General features: G+C 37.8%; 1 protein-coding gene across 4 annotated transcripts in view; it reads right to left on the reverse strand.

Annotated features, from left to right (window-relative positions):
• Nucleotides 1-18549, reverse strand: part of zgc:158766 (pleckstrin homology domain-containing family G member 4B) — a 65513-nt gene that overhangs the window by 23294 nt on the left and 23670 nt on the right. For all 4 annotated transcript variants that reach the window (XM_069194968.1, XM_069194967.1, XM_015357735.2 and 1 more), the window contains 3 exons: nucleotides 8444-8641; nucleotides 6069-7377; nucleotides 484-690 (listed from right to left, as the gene is read on the reverse strand). In XM_069194968.1, the coding sequence (XP_069051069.1) occupies nucleotides 484-690; nucleotides 6069-7161 (1300 nt within the window). In that variant the 5' untranslated portion in view covers nucleotides 7162-7377; nucleotides 8444-8641. The remainder of the gene's footprint in view (nucleotides 1-483; nucleotides 691-6068; nucleotides 7378-8443; nucleotides 8642-18549) is intronic.

An 18549-nucleotide genomic window follows, 5' to 3' on the forward strand; every position in this document is an offset into this window, starting at 1 on the left:
GACCACTAACAACCAAATAATAATTATTATTGGCACGCAACAAGAACACAGCTGAAATGGAGGTCCTAGCAAATTTTGAAAGTGATGCCAGAGTCTCTAATGGGTCCAGAAATCTGTTGCTGCACAAAAGAAGCCTGGTCTTCTGTGGAGCCTGGTCTTCTGCTAACTAAGAAGGCCCGAATCAGCAGATCACACTCTGATTAAGAACTGGACTATAGTCATATAATACGTCCTTGAAATAATCTTGAGTTCAACCATGCCAGTCTTGATATAGACCTTTGAGGTCTACTGTAATTTTTCCAATACAACTCACAAAGGGTTTGCCTACTTGCAAGTGTAGAGTAGGTTTAGTTAGCACACAAGTCAAACAATCCTGGACATAGTGGAATAGGAATATATAAATTACAGACTGTAGTAGTCTGTAATCTACATTCAATTTACAGCCAAGGCAAAACTGCAGTATTATTTACAGCTTTAACATACCTGGTAAAATGACTGCTCCAGAAACGAGAAGCTCCTGATTGATTTCTGATGCCCCTCTAGGTAGATGAGAAAGACCATCTTCTGATAACACAGTCATGTTTGCACATTCAATTTTGGGAGACCTGCTCGGAATGCTGGCGGTCTGGCTGACTTCACCATTGTGACTATTGCTTTCCAGTTCCCCTTCTACACCTTTCTCACGGAGAACTGATGAGAAAAGAAAAAAAGACTGTTCTTCAAAATATTATTACTTGAAAAGTTTAGTCCAAATATGATGCTGTATTTATACAGTATTTATGCTGTATTACACCAGTAATGTCATTCCTATATATCAAAAACCTTCCAGGTAGGAGGACATTTTCAAATAAAACATAAAATCACATCTAAAATGCATAAAAAGGAAAACAATAAATAGGTTTTGCAGGAAGCAAAGCAGGATTCCAGTATTCATTGCCAGTATTCATTACTATCGTTTTTTTTCTCTTTTTCTCCTTATCTAAAGTGCACACACAGTATGTATGAGGTTCCATTTTTGGGAATCTGTGAGTACTTCAACACTGCCACAATGCATATTCTGAGTAATTACGTACAGTTTCAGTGCTTACGTATCACCTCTAGCATCCTGCAAAGGTTAAACCATTTGTTATACTGAAGATTAGGCATTTCCTACTGTTTTATAAAACACGCATGAGTAATAACTACACCCTCAAATAGCAGCACAAGGCAACTATTGTTTGGGTTGAGATAAAAAAAAATGACTCTGTGTATATTCTTTTAAATCAGGTCAAAGTTTAGGTAATTTAAAATGTAATGTATATAGTTAAAAGAAACATGGTGATAACAGAAATGGTGTAAAAGCTCAAAATCTTACCACTGCGTTTGACTCACAACAGCTAATTCTGTTTCTTACTCCAGCAACCTAATTATACAAATGTTTCATTTGGACTGCCATGGTTCGAGTTTTCTTAAAACATGGCAATGTTCTATTACAGATCCTGACCAGTGTTTTTCTTAACACTCGGCGTTAGGACAATCTGTGTCATCTGACAAATCCAATGTTATCACTTTATTAATTTAACTTCTCTTAAAGCATCTTCAATAAATCTCATAGTAGAAGAAAGACCTGGATAACAGGTAAAAGAATGCTCATTGATGATTTATTTCATATTACACCATTTAATATCAGCAGGTTCTTCAGCTCAGAATAATATTGGTCACTTAGTGTAGCTTTATTTCCAGAACGTCACAGTACCAATTAGTTAGGTCAAGTGACTTGCACTGCACTGCTATTCCATATTTCTTAACTCCTATTCCATTCAGCCACTTCTTTATGTTCAAATAAGGATAGCCTGCTTCAGGTTAATACTGGTGAGCTGTTATTAAAAGAATGAATGGGTCTTTTGTTGTCTCACTTATGGAATTTTCAACCTTCTTTGATTAAGTATGCGAATTGTGTTCATTTTTTTTAAGTTGCAGGAAGAGTTCAGAAAAAAAGTGTCCTGCCTGCAATTTTTCTTTGCCTTGTTCATACCCTGACGAGTTTTTAAATGTAAGTTAAAAGCCTTTTGCACTCTCTTTCAATGTTTCAGCTTGGTTTGGTGCCTGGGATGTTTCTCCCAGTCTGTTGTCTGTCAACATGATACTGTACCGCCTGCTAAAACACCAACTACTCCATTGTAGTGAAGCCTGAAGAATTTTTCAAGCACCTGCAATTAACGTCAGAGGGACAGTCTCCCAACAGTCTCCCATCATCAGACACCAGAAACTGAGCACTGTGGACTTGTAACTGCTACGTTTAAAAACATTTCTGAAGTAGGAAAGGATAACAGGGATGGCTGTTAATAGAAATGGCAATATATAGTACAGTGCTGCATGTTTCAGAACCCTTAAAAATCACCCCAAATAGAAAAAATATGTCTATTGTGTTTATTTTTGTACAGAACTTTGTGATCCTCCTGAAAGACCGGCATCATGACAGTATCAACATGCTGTACCTGGATACCTGTATGAGTTTAAAAACATTTTGAAACATTTTTTCACCAATTTTTCAACAGTCGGCTTTGTGTGGGATCTCACGCCAAGCAAAAAGCAGGCCTCAGGCTCTAAGTCTTCATTTTTTAGTGTAATGTTCACATGTTATAACAAAGACTAACAATGCAGAAGATTTCAGTTCTGATTGACTGATACAACAAAATCAGTACCATCACTGTGTCAATATGTCTCTATTCTGTTGCAAGATGTAGGTGCAGCTGAAGATAATTCAAAGAATATTGTGTTTCTAACTTTGGCCTTCAGATGTTTTCTCAGTTAGGTGTTATTTGGAGGATGGTGTTCAGAAGAGGTGGTGTTACTTTTATAGTGTTTTTTCAAACTTTTAGGAAAACCATTTTCTGCAAAACTGGATGTGTGCTCACAACTTTGTGAGACATTTGAATACATTTCTTTTTTCTTTTGATGGCATCTTTAAAACAACGTCCTACTGATCAGTTGTTTTGAAAGGCACTGAAGCTAGCCAGGAGACAAAAAAGCTGAAGAGTCCCTCTTATGACACAGAAACATTCCAAAAAAATGAAAGCAAGGGATAGGCTCGCAGGTTTCATCTGTCAGTTATTGGTGGTCAACCAAGCAGATGATGGCCAACGTTTTTCTTTTCTTTTTTTCCCCAGCATGGGTTAAGTGTAAAGATCAGGGAACAGGCAGTTGTGCGAAATGCCCTTTACTAGTCCAGGAAAGCTTCCTGTAAACTCTGCCACATGAGAAAGCAGATTCTATGCTCTTAAAACTTCTGGAAACTTATTATTCCAGTTACTGCCTTGGACAAGAGACTGTTGCCGCTTAGTCCTATTGTTTTCCAGAAATCATTTCCTGTCCTGAGTTAACAGTTTATTCTGGTTTATTCAAAACCATACCCCTTCTTTGTTCTGTGTATTCTGTATTCTACCCAAACAGTTTTTCAGGAGCAAAAATGAGCAAAAATGGGTATTGTCTTACAATTTGTGTTGAATAACGTCATACACTGTATGTACAAATTAATTCAGTATTGGATTAATATTATACTGTAGCTTTTCATTTTGTATACTTCCATGAACCATCATGTACAGTACATTTATAGCAGCCTGCATAATACTAAGTTAAGAATTGTGCTTTCCTATTCCAATTTGTACTATACTTAGCTGCACAAATGTTATTATACTGTACTGTAACTACAAATGATCAGCTCTGATTAGCTTTTTTCATGGCGAAATAAAAATTAGAATCTGATTGATCAAAGGCATATGTCCATATCTGTACATGTTTGTGTCCACAGTCTCAGAAATCTTTGTTCATTGTACAGCATGTCACAGGTAACTTTTAAATGCAGGAAAAGCTGTACTTCATCTTCCATCTGTAACAAAACAATGGAGCAAAGCCCCTGGGGCAGAGCTTAGCCCTTCAGTGCACCATTGGCATGCAACTACCTTGAACTAGACTTGCTTTTAAGAGGGCTGTAGCCTCACATTGAGGCAGGAGGACAGTGTTTTTAGTCTCTATTCACCTGTTGGTTTATCAACAAGATGAAAGGGGAAACTCGTAGAAATACTTTAACAAAGTTTGTAATTTAATAAAGTTTTATATCATAGAATGCATGTTCAGTAAGATCTCATTAAAAGGACAAATAAAGCTGAATCTCCCTAATCCTGAAGTGATAGGCTATGCGGCAGACATATTTAAAGTCCTAAAATCACAAAACCAAAGCAATGGAGTCCATCAAAATTAGAATTGAAGTAACGAACCAAGCATCCATGTAGAAAACAAAAGATGGTTCAAACTGCCCAGCTACTTGTTGAAGCACCCTTCAATCAAGTGATTAGATGGGTTTGGGTCAGTAAACTATTATCAGCCAGAATTTCAAGATAGAGCAAATGTTTCCTGTCATCCTCTTATTTGCATTTTACCAAAGTTATGGTATTTACATTCCATTTCTTAGTGTGTTAGCTGTCAGGTCTGAGGTAGAAAAGCTGTCAGTTCTGTTCTGTGTGGAAAGGAAAACAGATTTAAATATTCTTCCAAATTACACATATTTCCTGGGCAGGACTACTGAAGACACATATGAATAACGCATAGTCATGTTTTCAATTACCGGAAGCTGGAGCTCCAAAAAGCAGCAGGATGGCAATTGTCATTTTCCAAACTCCCTTGACTGACAGAAAACACCTGGGGCTTTCAAAACAGTATTTTGAAAAAGGAGACAGTAAATTAGGCCACGCCTGATCTCATGAGATATAGTTTCCAGGGCAGGACAGTGCCTACTGCTGCATCAGCCCACACAAGTGTTGCATGTTTATCACGGGTCATGAAAAAGAATGTTCTGGAATTACATGTGCTGCCATCACAATTTCTTCAAAACCAATTCCTTGGTGTAGTCCATCTTACCCTCTGAGTAATAATTATAGTGTGGAGCGGCACCCAACCAAACAATCTATGTAACCACAAAACAATGGGAGCTAAAAATGAAATTTGATTTTTGACCCTTAGGTCATATCATTTGATCTAATGCAACCTTGCCTAACAAGAAATACTTCTTAAGGATTGTCTCTACATGTGTTCTACCTTATTTTGGGGGAACTTATGATGATAAAAAATGAAACCCCTGCAGTAACACTTTCAGCAGTATAGATGTTGCATTCTCTGTAAATGGGTGTAATGTTATGAAAGCCCATTCTCTTTATTCTTAGGGAAAGCAATTACATTTTAAATAACACATAATAATAATTGTTTGCATTTATGTAGCGCTTTTCATCTGTAAAGATCTTCTTGTAGAAGACCCAGTTAATCCCCCACTTGTGTGATGAGGGCAGGCATGAGCCAGTAGCCCACTGCACCACAGAACAGGTGAAGTAAGACGTGCTTCACTACCTGAATTTAGGAGGATCTTTACGGAAGCTAGATTGTACAGTTCCATAAGGGAATTTAGTTAGGAGACTGGGGCTGAAATCCCCAGCCAAAACATTGTGTTTCCTCTTTCTACTTTTCAGTGATAAATTGTTTATTTTTCGTTCCTTAGAAGGAAAAGTGCCACCACACGTTCAGCGGGTCACAACTTTCTTCATGAGGAGACCCGACCAAGTATTCAAAATCCTCAACAGCATTGACAACTCAATTAAAGTTCACCCAGCAGGCTTCAGAATGAACACAGAAATGTGAACCCGTGGACACAAGTGGAAACTACATGGAAGATAATGTTCAGAACAAAGGTGCTTCTTTACGTGAAGGGTAGCTACCCAGCCATGTTGTTGAAGCCAGTGCCCTGGCTTCCCTCAAGAAACAACCGAATGAGATCCTTGGATCAATAAGTTCTTAACTACAAACAGACTAGATGGGACAAATTAATCTTCTTTTTTGAAATCATTCTCATGTTTTTATGCTTAGTTTCTGAGGTATGAGAATATCAAGCTGCGACCTAGGAACACTGCTGTCAAATGTCATGCATAAGTTCATTTAATGCTTTGTATTTCATATTATAATGGCTCAGACATCCATTTTGAATTGTGATTTAAACCAGCATAGCAAATGGATGAAATACAAACGTTTTTGCTGATATTTACCTAAGTCCTCCTTTGCATCATTCTGTCTTTTTTCCATGTGGGGAAGCACCCCCTCAAAATCAAGCTTTCTCAGTTTAAGGGCATATCCATTTGTAAGTTTTTTTGGAGACTGACTTGTTGACCCCCCGGATGATGACCGTGCCCTGTGACCTTTAACCTGCGAGGTTTTGTGCGTCCTCTCCAGAGACTTGGAACGCTTGTCTTCCAGTTTGTGCTCCCCGAACGCAGGGTCTCCCTGTGGTGTAAGGGGTCTGGGAACTTGACAGTGATGTTTATGAGTCTCCCCCCTTGACAGTTCACCAGCAGGGAATCTCTTTGCAAGGTGCTCCCGTTTTGGGCTGTGTTTTTCAGACTCATTGTTCTGAGAGATTCTTCCAGTGGGATCTTGAGCCAGGGAGCTGCTACAGTTTTCTGCAGCTTCCTCAGATATCGATTCTGTGCTAGATCCAAGATTCATTGGATTTTGTAAGGCCTCCATGTAGGATTTTCGAAACAGACGTCTTGTTTCAAAATGCGTAGAATCCCTGAGCTGTTTCCTTCTGGTGCCTAAGTTGCTCAGATCTGGGGTGAAGGAAAGGCACTTAGTGCCACTTTTCTCATCACATTTCAAGGCCTTAACTGGCTCTGCTCTTCCATTATTGTTTTCATTGCTGGGTAACAACAATGAAATCACATCTGTGTTTTTAAAGTCTGTCTCCGTTTCATTTGTTGATGTGTTGGAGTCCTGTTTGGCTTCTTGTTCTGCTGGTTTGTTATTCCCTCCATTCCTCTGACAATCGTGCAAAATTGCTTCCCCCACCGTCGAATCCGGGTTTTCTGAATAAACACTGTCAAGAGAGCCCTGGCTTTCCATAGTACTTGTCAAACTGATGACCTCTGTGCTGCAGCTTATCTGCGAATCACAAAAGGAGTTGCCATTGCAGTTCTGCATTATGGTTTCAGGCGTGGAGATAAATAATGGGTTGACAATGTTTTTCCAAGGTGTCCTGTAAACAACAGTGCCCGTGGTCAGCAAACAGTTCTGTAGTGGGAAAATGCTCTTTTCGCAAGTTACATTTTGCAGGAATTCAGTTGTGAAGACACTCCCATACATTGTTTCTGGAATAGGTATCTCCACAATAGCCTGGACACAGCTTGAAAGGCATTTTATGACCAGCTTTGCCGACTGCTTCCCCAGTGGTACAATCTGAAAGTAGAAGTCCCCTTGCTTCAGTCTAACCTTGTGGAGGGGAGCTAACTGCACCACAACCTTTTCATGAATACACAAAGGCCATCCTTCATGGTAGAAAATCAGCCCTTTGAATTTTGCCTGGAAAAAGCAAAACAAAAAAAGACATTAATATTCATTTCTATATCTATTTCTATAGTAGCCAGTTGTATTAATTTTTCATATTCATGCGAAATACTGTACACACCGTAGAAAATGTTGGAACCAGAACAGAAAATAGGAAAATCTCAAAGAGGCTGTAGCAAAACAATTAACCTCCAGCTAAGTATAAAAAAGTTTAAAAGTTTCAGTTGTGTTAGTTGCCTTTTCCACACCTAGTGCTTTTTGCAATTTGATAGTAACTGGTGCTTACTTGGTTAAAAAGTATTAAATAACACCTTGTTACACCTCAGGGTTTGGCCACAAGAAGTCAAGTCTTGAAGAAGTCAGATGTATTGTCATGTTTTGAAGAGAGACTGTAAATTACATGGAAGAGAGACCATTCTGGTTGGTCTGTTTTTCTGATTGCTCTTCCTGGACAAGCCCACCCTCTCTGCTCTTTGATGACAAAGGTGCAGTAAGTGATCTGTAAAGCAGATACTTTGGGCCTGGAATGTATTAGGCTAGATTTAATTTTAAATTTGCGAGTTCAGATAAATGCTCAGTTAACTAATCAAGACAAGGCCGGAATAAAAACTGGGAAACACTGGAGTCCCGTGCACCAGAACTGAAAGAACCTGCCTTGCAGCCTTATTTTTTACAATGGATAGGCCTAAGGACTACAGATCAAAAAACTTTGCAAAGAAATTTTATTTCAAAACTGTCAGGTCCAATGTACTACTAAATACAAAAAGCCCTATTGAACTGTTGAAATATTTTATACTCGCAGGTGAACAGAGCTATTAAACCTCCCTTAAATCAATTATAGTATTGCTTACCTGTGAGCATTATCCACAGGACTAAAGAAGGAATGAGGTTTCATGGTTTGCTCACAGAACTATATCTCACAACAATTAAAAGCCTCAGAGTAAATATTACGTTTCAATGGGACTCTCTGCAGAAGGAGGCTTTGAAGCAATGCTGTCCCAAGATCAGGGAGATCACTTTCATGCTGTTGTGGAGCCAAGAACAAAGCTGGGGTCTGTTGTGCCGACGGTTTTCGACTTACGCAGGTCTCCTGCTGAATGGCCTGCAGTATTCGCTTGGCGGGGACGAGGAAGTCTATCAGGCAGCGGAGCCCGTCGCCACGGTACGACCTCTCGACCACGCTGAACAGCTGCCACAGCACAGTGGCAGCGGTGGCGTTGAAGGGCGGGTAGAGTGCCGACAGGGTGTTCTGTATGCAGGCGTCGAGCGACTCGGAGTCCTGAGCAAGGAAAATCAAGGGAAGGTGGTCAGCAGCTCATAGTATTGAAACAGATTTAGAGGGTCTTCAGATTAGGAAGGAGGCGTTTCATTTATCGACACCCTCATGCTAGGTATTGGTTGATCTTGGGATCTCATCAGATCCCCTTTATGGCCACATTATTCACATAAGGGATTGTTAACTGTTTGCCTAACATGGAGCTATGTGAAACAGATATAGGTCAATAGTAGAAGGAAGAAACTTAATGCTTTGGGTGTTCACCATGACCAATTAAACAGGTAATTTGTTAAAGTCATTTAGATCAAAGTTCTTTAAATTGAACAAAGCAATTACTTAATTGATCATTAACTCACAATGACTTCACACCTGATGAAGGCTCAGCATCTGAAATTATGCATGCCTTGCTCTACTTTTCAGTGTGGAATTAACCTTCACTTGGTGCTTAATAACTCACACACGGTATCCTTTGTCTTAGCTTTTGCTGAGTTGCAATAGAGAAGAAATGCTTTCAGGTAGTACTTTCAATCCCAAGAGAAAGTGATCCATATATTGTCTAAGATAAGATTAAATAACAAGGCATAAGACTGCAGTATATTTGAAAATCACACAGTTTGTCTTCACTTTTAGACATAGCAAATCAATTGACTGTGGTCTTTTTTAAGAACCTATGAGCCTGCACATGCATATACATTACATGACCTTAATAGTGTAGTATCTGAAGATTTTGAAATTAATTTAAATATAGTATACATTTGTCTGTCAAAATCTGCAGTATTAGACAAAATAATGTGCAAATAAACTACTAATATTTCAATGCTTTTTTTAGCACATTTTTAGTTACTTACTAGTACCCACCACAGTAACTTTTAGAAATGGTTATATTTGAACCAAAACAGTATTGCTGTACCTAAACAGAATGCCAGAAGAATATTCATTAAGTAAGGTTTATAAATGTCCAAGAAAGACCACATTGACCTCCTTTGTTAACTTGGCTGTCTGCTCAGTTTTACATAGTGAAGGTGAAGGGAGAGGGTGTACTCAGTGTCTCAATCTTTGGTAGTTCGCTTACTAACCAAGTTACAGATGCACAAAACAATGCCTGCTTGAAAAGCATCTCATGGGACAACATGGAAACAACAGATGAGGTTGCTGAAAGTACAATCTTATACCTCAGCAGAATGCAAGTGATTTCATGAGTAAAAAAGGTTTAAAAGCAACAATGTTTTTTTTAAGCAGGTAAGAAGACTTGTTCTATGGATTACACTATATAATGTTGTCCAAAAGTAAAATCACTAGTTGTAACCCCCCTCCCCACTTAAAACCAGCCAACATGCAACACAGATCTGCTTCATTTCTTTACAGATTTTATTTAAAAACTGTGTTTTGCACCGTAGTTTGGGAAAGTGAGGAAAGGTTTTGTATGTCTATGGACAACAGTTTCATAACGGTGTTTTATATGAGTTTTAGGAATAATTTATGTAACCTTGAAATAATAAAACAAGGATGAAAGAACAGTAGGGAAGCACAGTATTCCCTGTCACAGTTCTTAATGCAGAAAACAATTCTTCGTGTGTTGAAGGTGTACGATCACACTTCTTTCTTATGTTTATTATTGACTTAGACTGGACGATTTAGTAATTGTGTAAGACATTGTAGATGATGCAGAATGCCAGAGTGAGAGGAAACACTGACAAGAGCAGAGTGAATAGACGATATGATATAGCCGGCCTTCAGAACTGTGCAGATACTGCGTAAAGGAACAAGTAAAGGTTTATTCCATGCTGAAAAGAGAAGAAAAGAAACAACATTTTGGCTGTGGAACCTTCTTTGGCTTCTTCACACCCAAAGACGCCTCCACTGCCGAAACGTTGTGTTTTGTTTTCTTCTCTTTTCAGCATGGAATAAACCTTTACTTGTTCCTTTGCTGACGCAGCTACCTACTTTACTTGAACTATTGTATAAAGTACTTACACAAATCATTACCAGGAAATACATGCAAATGAAAACAATACATACTATAGAAAGTGAGTGGTTGATTCTAATACAGAAGAAATAACTTATTAAATGAATGTGTGTTTATTCTGACTAAAGTATGAGAATCATTCATATATATAATTTTACTGTTTTTCAGAGTTTTGACATATGTAATACATATGCATGCAGTTTTAGACAGATAAAACTTTTTTTTTATCCATAGCTTCAATAAATCTTTTTTTTCTGATAGTAATACACTGTTACCAAGGAATTTTAATTAGTAAAGGAAAACCCTGAACAAAGCAAAAGCCAATAGCTCTCCCACATACATTTGTCAAACCCTTCTGTAAAAAAAGTAACTTCAAAGGGAGTTCAGTCTGGACTGCAGTGGGGACTTTCCTGGGCCTGACTGTATCCAAAGGTAACTATTTAAACAGGAGGATGTACTGTAGAGTTTCAGGTGTGTAGTTTCACTTCCCCTGCGATTTAGTTCAAGTCATTCATCAAGTCACTGCCATTTTTCATTTTTTTGTACTGCATGGCTATTCAGTATTTGTTTTGCGGTGATAAGAAGTGCTCCGTTGGCTCTTCTGCCGAATCGACATTTTCACTTCTTTATGACTGTGGAGTCACGTGTCTTGAAAGACGGCCCAAAACATCTGGCGTCAGATCAGACAACAGGATAGCGGAGGTTCAAGGAAATGTCCTCAGCTTGGTTTTGAGGGAAGCACCTGTGAGCATGACGCTAGTGTCGCGAAACAAAAGGCCTGGAAAATCCAACACATTTTCGGCTTGTGCCGACAAGTATTTGTAAGGACTATTCCGATACCACTTCTCATGGCCATTATGTTTTTCATTTTTATGGGCACAGCATATCCAACCTGCAAATGCACATTTAGAACAGGGAAGTGAAGGCTACTGTATATTCCAGTTGATTTTCAGTCTGTTTTGAACCTGTTTTCAATTACTTTAATCATGTCAAATGTAATGCATGGAATAATTCTCAGTCAAAACCTAAAAATTAACACTAAGCTACTCTTTGCCACTACTGCTAGGATGATGAATTACTCTTGTCAGGCACCTCCATTGGTATTGCAGTTAGGAGGAGGAGGAGCAGAAATATAAATGTTCATAGTAGCAGCAGTGCAGAAATATAGGGTCAAGGGGGATCTGCATCAGTCTGTGGGCTAAATAGGAACACGTAGAACTCTAAAATGTAGAAAGAGAAATGAAACTACCCCCAAGATTTTTCGACTGTGGAGGCTGGAGAATGCTTGCTTGTTCCAGAAAAAGATACAGTAACATCCTTAGTAGTGTAGATAGTATCGTCGACAACCCATTAATCGTCTAATTAGCAGCAATCATAGTTTGTTTTAGAATTTAATAATTTTCCAAAGATAGATATCGTAGTTGCATGCACTTAGTTTCAATTACTAAAGTCTAACTACTTGAAATTCTAAGTCATCTTCAACCTTTACAGGAAAAAAAAGTCTTTAATAGGGAGATGAAATGGAACTCATTTGCATCTAGGGTACAATTGCAGGGATATTAGACCCGCCACAGATTCTGCATTTTTCTGCCAAAAGAGCTGAGTGCCTGCCAGCCTTTTGTGACTAATGCAAAACAACTTGTTCTAGGGGTCAGTTTCCATAGGAAATTATATCACATAGCTAAAAGTAAAACATAGATGGAATGTAGCTTCCTGAGAAAAAGGGTGCACATGAGATAAGAGTTCATTTTCTGTTTGGTCAGATTATATTTGTATTTTTTGCCTGCATGCTGAAAAAGTAGTTGGGCATGTGGTATATCCCACAGTTCTACTACAAGGAATCAATAGTTTATTGTCTGCATGACAGCTGCTCAAACAACACTACCACCTACGTTAGCAGAATTGGCTATAACACCTAATATCATTCTGAAAATTGTCACTACATTAACCTTAACCCATATGAAAATATTTGAAAAAAGAAAGGAATGGAAATGTTTAAATTTGAAACACTTTTTACAGCTTTAGATCGAAGAAAATCTAATAGGAATAAGATCCTAACAAATACTAACTTGTTTGCTAGTATTAAACCGTTCACTGACAAAGAAGTGGTTTGACTGTACTTTTGATTTCACTCAAAAAACATTCTACCTAGAACGAGTGTGAGCACAGTACTTCATCGCAGACAACCATGGAGACAAAAGTAATATCCAAAATTCAGAGAAAAACGATCAAAAGTAGTTTTGTATCATTGTCAGTAACAAATGTGCTTTATAGACAGAATATGTTAAGACTTTATGTAATTTTATGTCATTTATGTAAAGTCACTGAAACACCCCCATTACTGACATAAACATGTGGCTTGAAAATGGGACACTAAAGTTCCAACTATTCATAGTACATGAAAATCCTACACAGATGAGCAAGAGGTATAGCAGCATTAAATTTTTAATTTCAGCCTGACTTCCTAGTTTGGTAGTAAAACTAGGAATCCAAAATTCCATCCACCCATTTTTTTAAAGCATAGCATTAGATAGCATTAGTCTGCAAAGTGTGCAAAGCAATTATTAAAAGCTGCAGTAGTCACTGAACGAAAGACATTATTGGTTTCCTTTATTGTTATTGGAATTGAAAGCAAATGGATGAAAAAACAGCCCATCTACCCTACAAGTTCCCTGGCTTTAGAAATATCTGGGGGTGTTGCTGTTCTCTGCAATAGGTTATTTGCATTGCAAAATAAAGTCTAAGAAAAACAGTATTACAAATAGGATCAACAAGACACACAGTATTTCTGTTCATACATTTGCTTACAGATGTTTATCTTATTAAACGATTTTACCCAGCACTACTTGGATTGATTTATTTCAGTTTCTTTTAAAACCCATTTCCCTTGCTTCAATATTTACTAGCTGCTTCTCAGACACACAAGAATAGCAACAAAAGCACTTGAACCTCCATCCTGTATGTACTAATGACTTGAGTTTGTCTAGTTTTTCATCACTAGGATTAACTGTATACACCATACATGTTGCATTCTGTTTGCTGACAAAGTACAAGGCAGGAATGCAGTCTTAACCAGTCCATATCAAATCCCAGGCACATTTATGAAGTCAGGGACACAAGGAATCATGGATTAAAACTGCACCGAAGCTTGAAGCAGCTCCACCAAGTAGAGAGTAGTTTAAATCCACTTCCAATCACATGAGCCAGATTCATTTGAAGACCTGGAACCTGTGAACCTGTGCACAACTACAGTATGTGAAAAATGTTAAGGATAACTGCATTGCAACTCTGAGTAAGTGCTTGCAAGGAGCAAGCCTTTTGTACAGGTAACTCACTCCTAATTTTTTAATGGAATTTTAAAGTTTAAAGTCATGGTAGGAGGAAGAAGAGTTTAGTGTTTGTGTTGAAGAGCACACTGGAGGCTGATTGAGAATGAAACGTGATGGTTGCTCTTGACTTCAATTCAAGTAGAAGCGTCACCTCAACCAGGAGCTGATTGCCACCTGACTTGCTTCAGCAACATTACTGATCCTATGTAGTGAGCATGCACAAGCGATTCCCATTGCTTTATATGCAAAAACCTTAAATATGTATTTCCCACAATGTGGTCTGAGGAAGGAGCTAAAACTATAAGAGTTAAGCTTTCCAGTTAAGCTATCAACTTGCTCGCTTTGTATGGGCAGCAGCTTTAACCAACCATAAGAAAGCAACACCTCATGGCAGGACCATAGTCCTGTAGAGAAAAGACAATAAAGTACTATAACCTAACAAATGCCCTTGGCAAAAGTCTCATTAATACAATGTCTTTGATCGAGCCATAAAAAGATATAGATGTGTGTATTATGTACAATGTCATTACTGTGAAATAAAACCTCACAGGCTTGGTTCTCATGGCAGTATCAACCGAAGTGTAACCAGAGACGGTCTGGGAACAATTCTTTTCTTTTTTTTAAAGAAACAGGCTGCTTGTAACCACAAGTGCAACTAACCGTGTACAGTGGCTACTGGAGAACAAGAATATTTGATGTTCGTACACCACTGGTATGACCTTAACAGAATCACAACACAATGTAATAACCATAACAAAATACCATATCTACTTGTGCATTTCTGTCATTCTGATTATTTAGACACAGTCTGGTAAAGAAGCACTTTCTTTATAGTTCCTCTTATGTCAATAAGACACATGAATACAGCATAAATATTGAGAATATGTTCTGTATAATGTACTGTATAGTGTTAAAGATTTGTCATCTTACAATACAGGGAATCTGCAGGTGAAATAAAGATCGTAATCTGTAAAGATAAATTAAGTTAATATTATATATTATATCATATATTTTTTTAAAAAAATCCAGTCCATTTGATTATTTTGGTCTACACTGAAACAATAATTAAAAAATCATACAGACGTAAATGTTTTGATATTCTTGTTGATGTCTTTGTTTTGGATACCACAGAAGGGTTTTACTATTTTTACATTAAAAACATATATTTCCCAATGTGTTTCTTACCATTTCTCTTCTTAATGAAACACAGACAAAACACTTTATTACCAATTACAGCACACTGGGGATTCTCTTTTTAAATCTAACATCTTCATGATTTGTAGAAAAGCTTGCATTCAAATGACAGACTCTCTCCATTTCAATTCAGTGATGACTCAAAGTTCACTGCACTTTAAAGTCAGACAGAGTGATGTGCCTTCCGAAAAGAAAAGCTCTAGCCTCTGGAAACACATTCTTCAGCCATTTTCCATTAAATGTTTGTGCTCCCTTTGAATGAGGAGGGTGTTTTCCTGGTCAGTCGTCCACAGTGTGCATTCTAGCTAACAGGAGCAGTGGTACGTTGGTATACTTGATTATGCTTAAAGTCAAAATCATCGCCATCCTATCCCCACCTTTTCATTTCTATTTACACTAATGAGCAGAGGTCCACAGAGCTTTTTCATATGAAAGAATTATAATTATGTCTAACTGTGATGCACAGGAAGTCTGTGCATGTTGTTTCCACCTTAGTTCCTATGCTTCAAGAACAATAGTAATGAATAAGTTCTCCATACAGACCATGGGAACAGGAGATGTTTCAGTAATAATTGATGTGAATCATTACTATTGTTTTATAGATGTTAATTAAACCTTCCAGTTATAATTGAAGTAATTGTTGCAGCAGTTTTGTAGATTTTAATTAAACAAATTCCCACACAAACGTAATTCACATGGTTTATAATATGTTCAAGCTGTTGCTAAATTCTGAAAAGCAAGGTCCACAATCTAACTGGTAGAGAAAAAAGGGTACTAGATTGACACTTCCCCAATGATCAGCATCTTATTAAACCACTGTATCAAGCAAACAACCAGAACTGTACATCTGGCCACTCCTGTAAATATCTCTGAAAAGCACGAAGAGCTGTGTACGACATCTGTGAAAATACTACAATTATGGAGTAAAGAACGGTTTGGCAGTTTGTAACATGCTTTAATATGAAACAGTTTAATACTTTATAAAGTGAAGCCATTTTCACAGTACCTACAACTAAGATCACAAAAAATGGTGTAATTTCTGATTCAATGATCACATTTCATAAGGAACTTGAAAGACGACACCTACAATGAAAACTTTAAAGCACATAGTGCCAAGTGTGGTGAGCCTGCTTTAGCTCATCAGACAGGGGGCAGAAACCTGCGTCATTAAAGTGAATTTAAAAGCAACGCAGTTCGAAGACACACTGCTGACTGAAACTAAGCTGTTGTCAGCTTGTTGGGCACAGCTTCGCCCTTCAGTGTCACTGACTAGATTAATAAAAACAGCAAACGGCAGAATTTCCAAAGAGGAAAAAGGGTCAGAGTGCTGGGGTGGCCATTATAATAGTGTGACCTGGATCATCCTGGAGGCTTAGGGATGGATCTGAAGGAAGCAGTGACTCTGCCAGGAAATCCACTATTTGAGAGCTGCTTGCAGCAGAGAATGGGAGTGATTTCCAGTGACAAAACAATAACAGATCATGAAAAAAATGAGAAAATGTTTTAACACTGTAAAAGAACTTAAATGTGCACACCATATGTGCTGAGCTGAAGTGTGGACAGAGTGAATGTTATAGTTTAGTTTGTGAAATAATATTCTGGCAGGGTTGCTCTCACTGACGTGCATGTTTATCAGCTCAGCTCATTCCATTTCCTGTGGTCAGGTGTTTTGCTAATAAACTTGGACTCTAAAGTGACAAACCAGGACTGGCTGTACTATGACACCAGGTGCAGATCTTGAACTTTATAGTCCAGTGCCACAGAGTCCCTTCTTGGTTCATGTTATTACAACAGTTCCTTTTTCAACCAAAGGGTTACTTCTCCCTGGAACATTGTCTACTGTACATTTGTTAGGCTACTGCAGTTTTGAAAAAGGTGTTCACGAATCAAGATTCAAGAGAATCCTTTTTTTTATATTTGGAATTCCAAAGTCACGATTTTTGTTCTCACTTCTGTAGCAGCTGAGATGCTACAAAATTATACATATGACACAGTTTTGCTTTGTTTCTAAATTTGATATAATTATGTGGTTTTTACCTTCATTGTGCTGCCACCTTTGATTACGAAGGAAGATTAACACTTCTTTTTGATACTGGGTCTGTATATAGGCTCACACAGGTTGTCAAATTCAAATGCACAACTGGAGATCTAACTTAAATTTTGACCAGTACAGGACATAAAGTGCTAAAGTTACAAAAGTCTATTAACCTTGGCAAAATATAATACAGTATGTAACAAGCATTGCTGGCTAGTTCTTTTGCCCCAGTGTAACAAAAATCTAGTGGAGGAGTTTCAATCCAATTCAATTCCTTTTTATATAGCGCCTTTCACAACAAGGTTGCCCCAAGGCGCTTAACAATGCAAGTTTAAAGAAAAACATCAGAAAACCATACCCATCCTTCTTTCTTTCAAACATTTTCATAGGCAAGTTGTTCCAACTATGGAGGAACCCTTTCTTAGATGGATTTCAGTATGATTTACAGGTCTGAAAGGTGTTTGTCCATCCCAACCCACCCATTTCTATCTATCCATCCAGATATCTGTCCATCCAACATCCATCCACGTGTCCTTATGTCCATCCATATTCGTGTACAAATGAATATACATTTGATCCCTTTAGTCATTTATACTTCAAAATGTGTGCAGTTTGTTTGCTTATTTGATATGCAGTCCTCAAAACTCAAAAAACATCTGTGAGTTCATAATTCTGACCAAGGGTTGGCAGTATAAATTTTCCACTGGGTGTCCTGTTCCCAGTGGTTTGTGAATTCGGCATCACATACTGTTTTCTATACTGATTCTGTTGTACAAAAAGAAGAGTTAATTCCTTCATCATATAATTTGCTTGCAATTTCCACAAGAACAAATAAATCCTCAATAAAGCCTCTTTATTAACCTAAGGGTAATAAATACACATATTACACCTGTAGAAAAATAGCTGGCAAAAATCTTCGTCTTCGTTGCTTTTTGTTTTATGAAACCATCCAAAGTACAGTACCTGTTGTTAATGCAGAACTTTCTTTTGCTATTTTTTGACTGCTTTAAAAAATATTTGACCCAGTGTCATGAATAAGTTCTTATGGACCAATACATTCAGCACAGCGTTAGCAAGATTCACAAAAGAGCTGTATCAGCACTTTCCACAGCCTTGGGTATCTACTGTATGTCATTACTCACAACGCTACCTTTCAATCCACTTCATCCATGCCAATACTCTCATTTACAAGAGGTCACAAATACAATGAATTTGTAAGCCTAATGGTAGCTTTAAGTAGGAGACCACCTAAAGTTACCTGTCTCTGACTGAAGGTAGCCAACGAAACTGCCCGATGTCTTCCCAAAAAGCCCATATAAATAAGAAAAGGAATATAATGTTTCATCTGTGACGAAATGCCACTTGATGATTATGTCACATCATGACC

The sequence above is a fragment of the Lepisosteus oculatus genome, chromosome 10 (assembly GCF_040954835.1).
Source record: "Lepisosteus oculatus isolate fLepOcu1 chromosome 10, fLepOcu1.hap2, whole genome shotgun sequence".
Classification (NCBI taxonomy): Eukaryota; Metazoa; Chordata; class Actinopteri; order Semionotiformes; family Lepisosteidae; genus Lepisosteus; species Lepisosteus oculatus.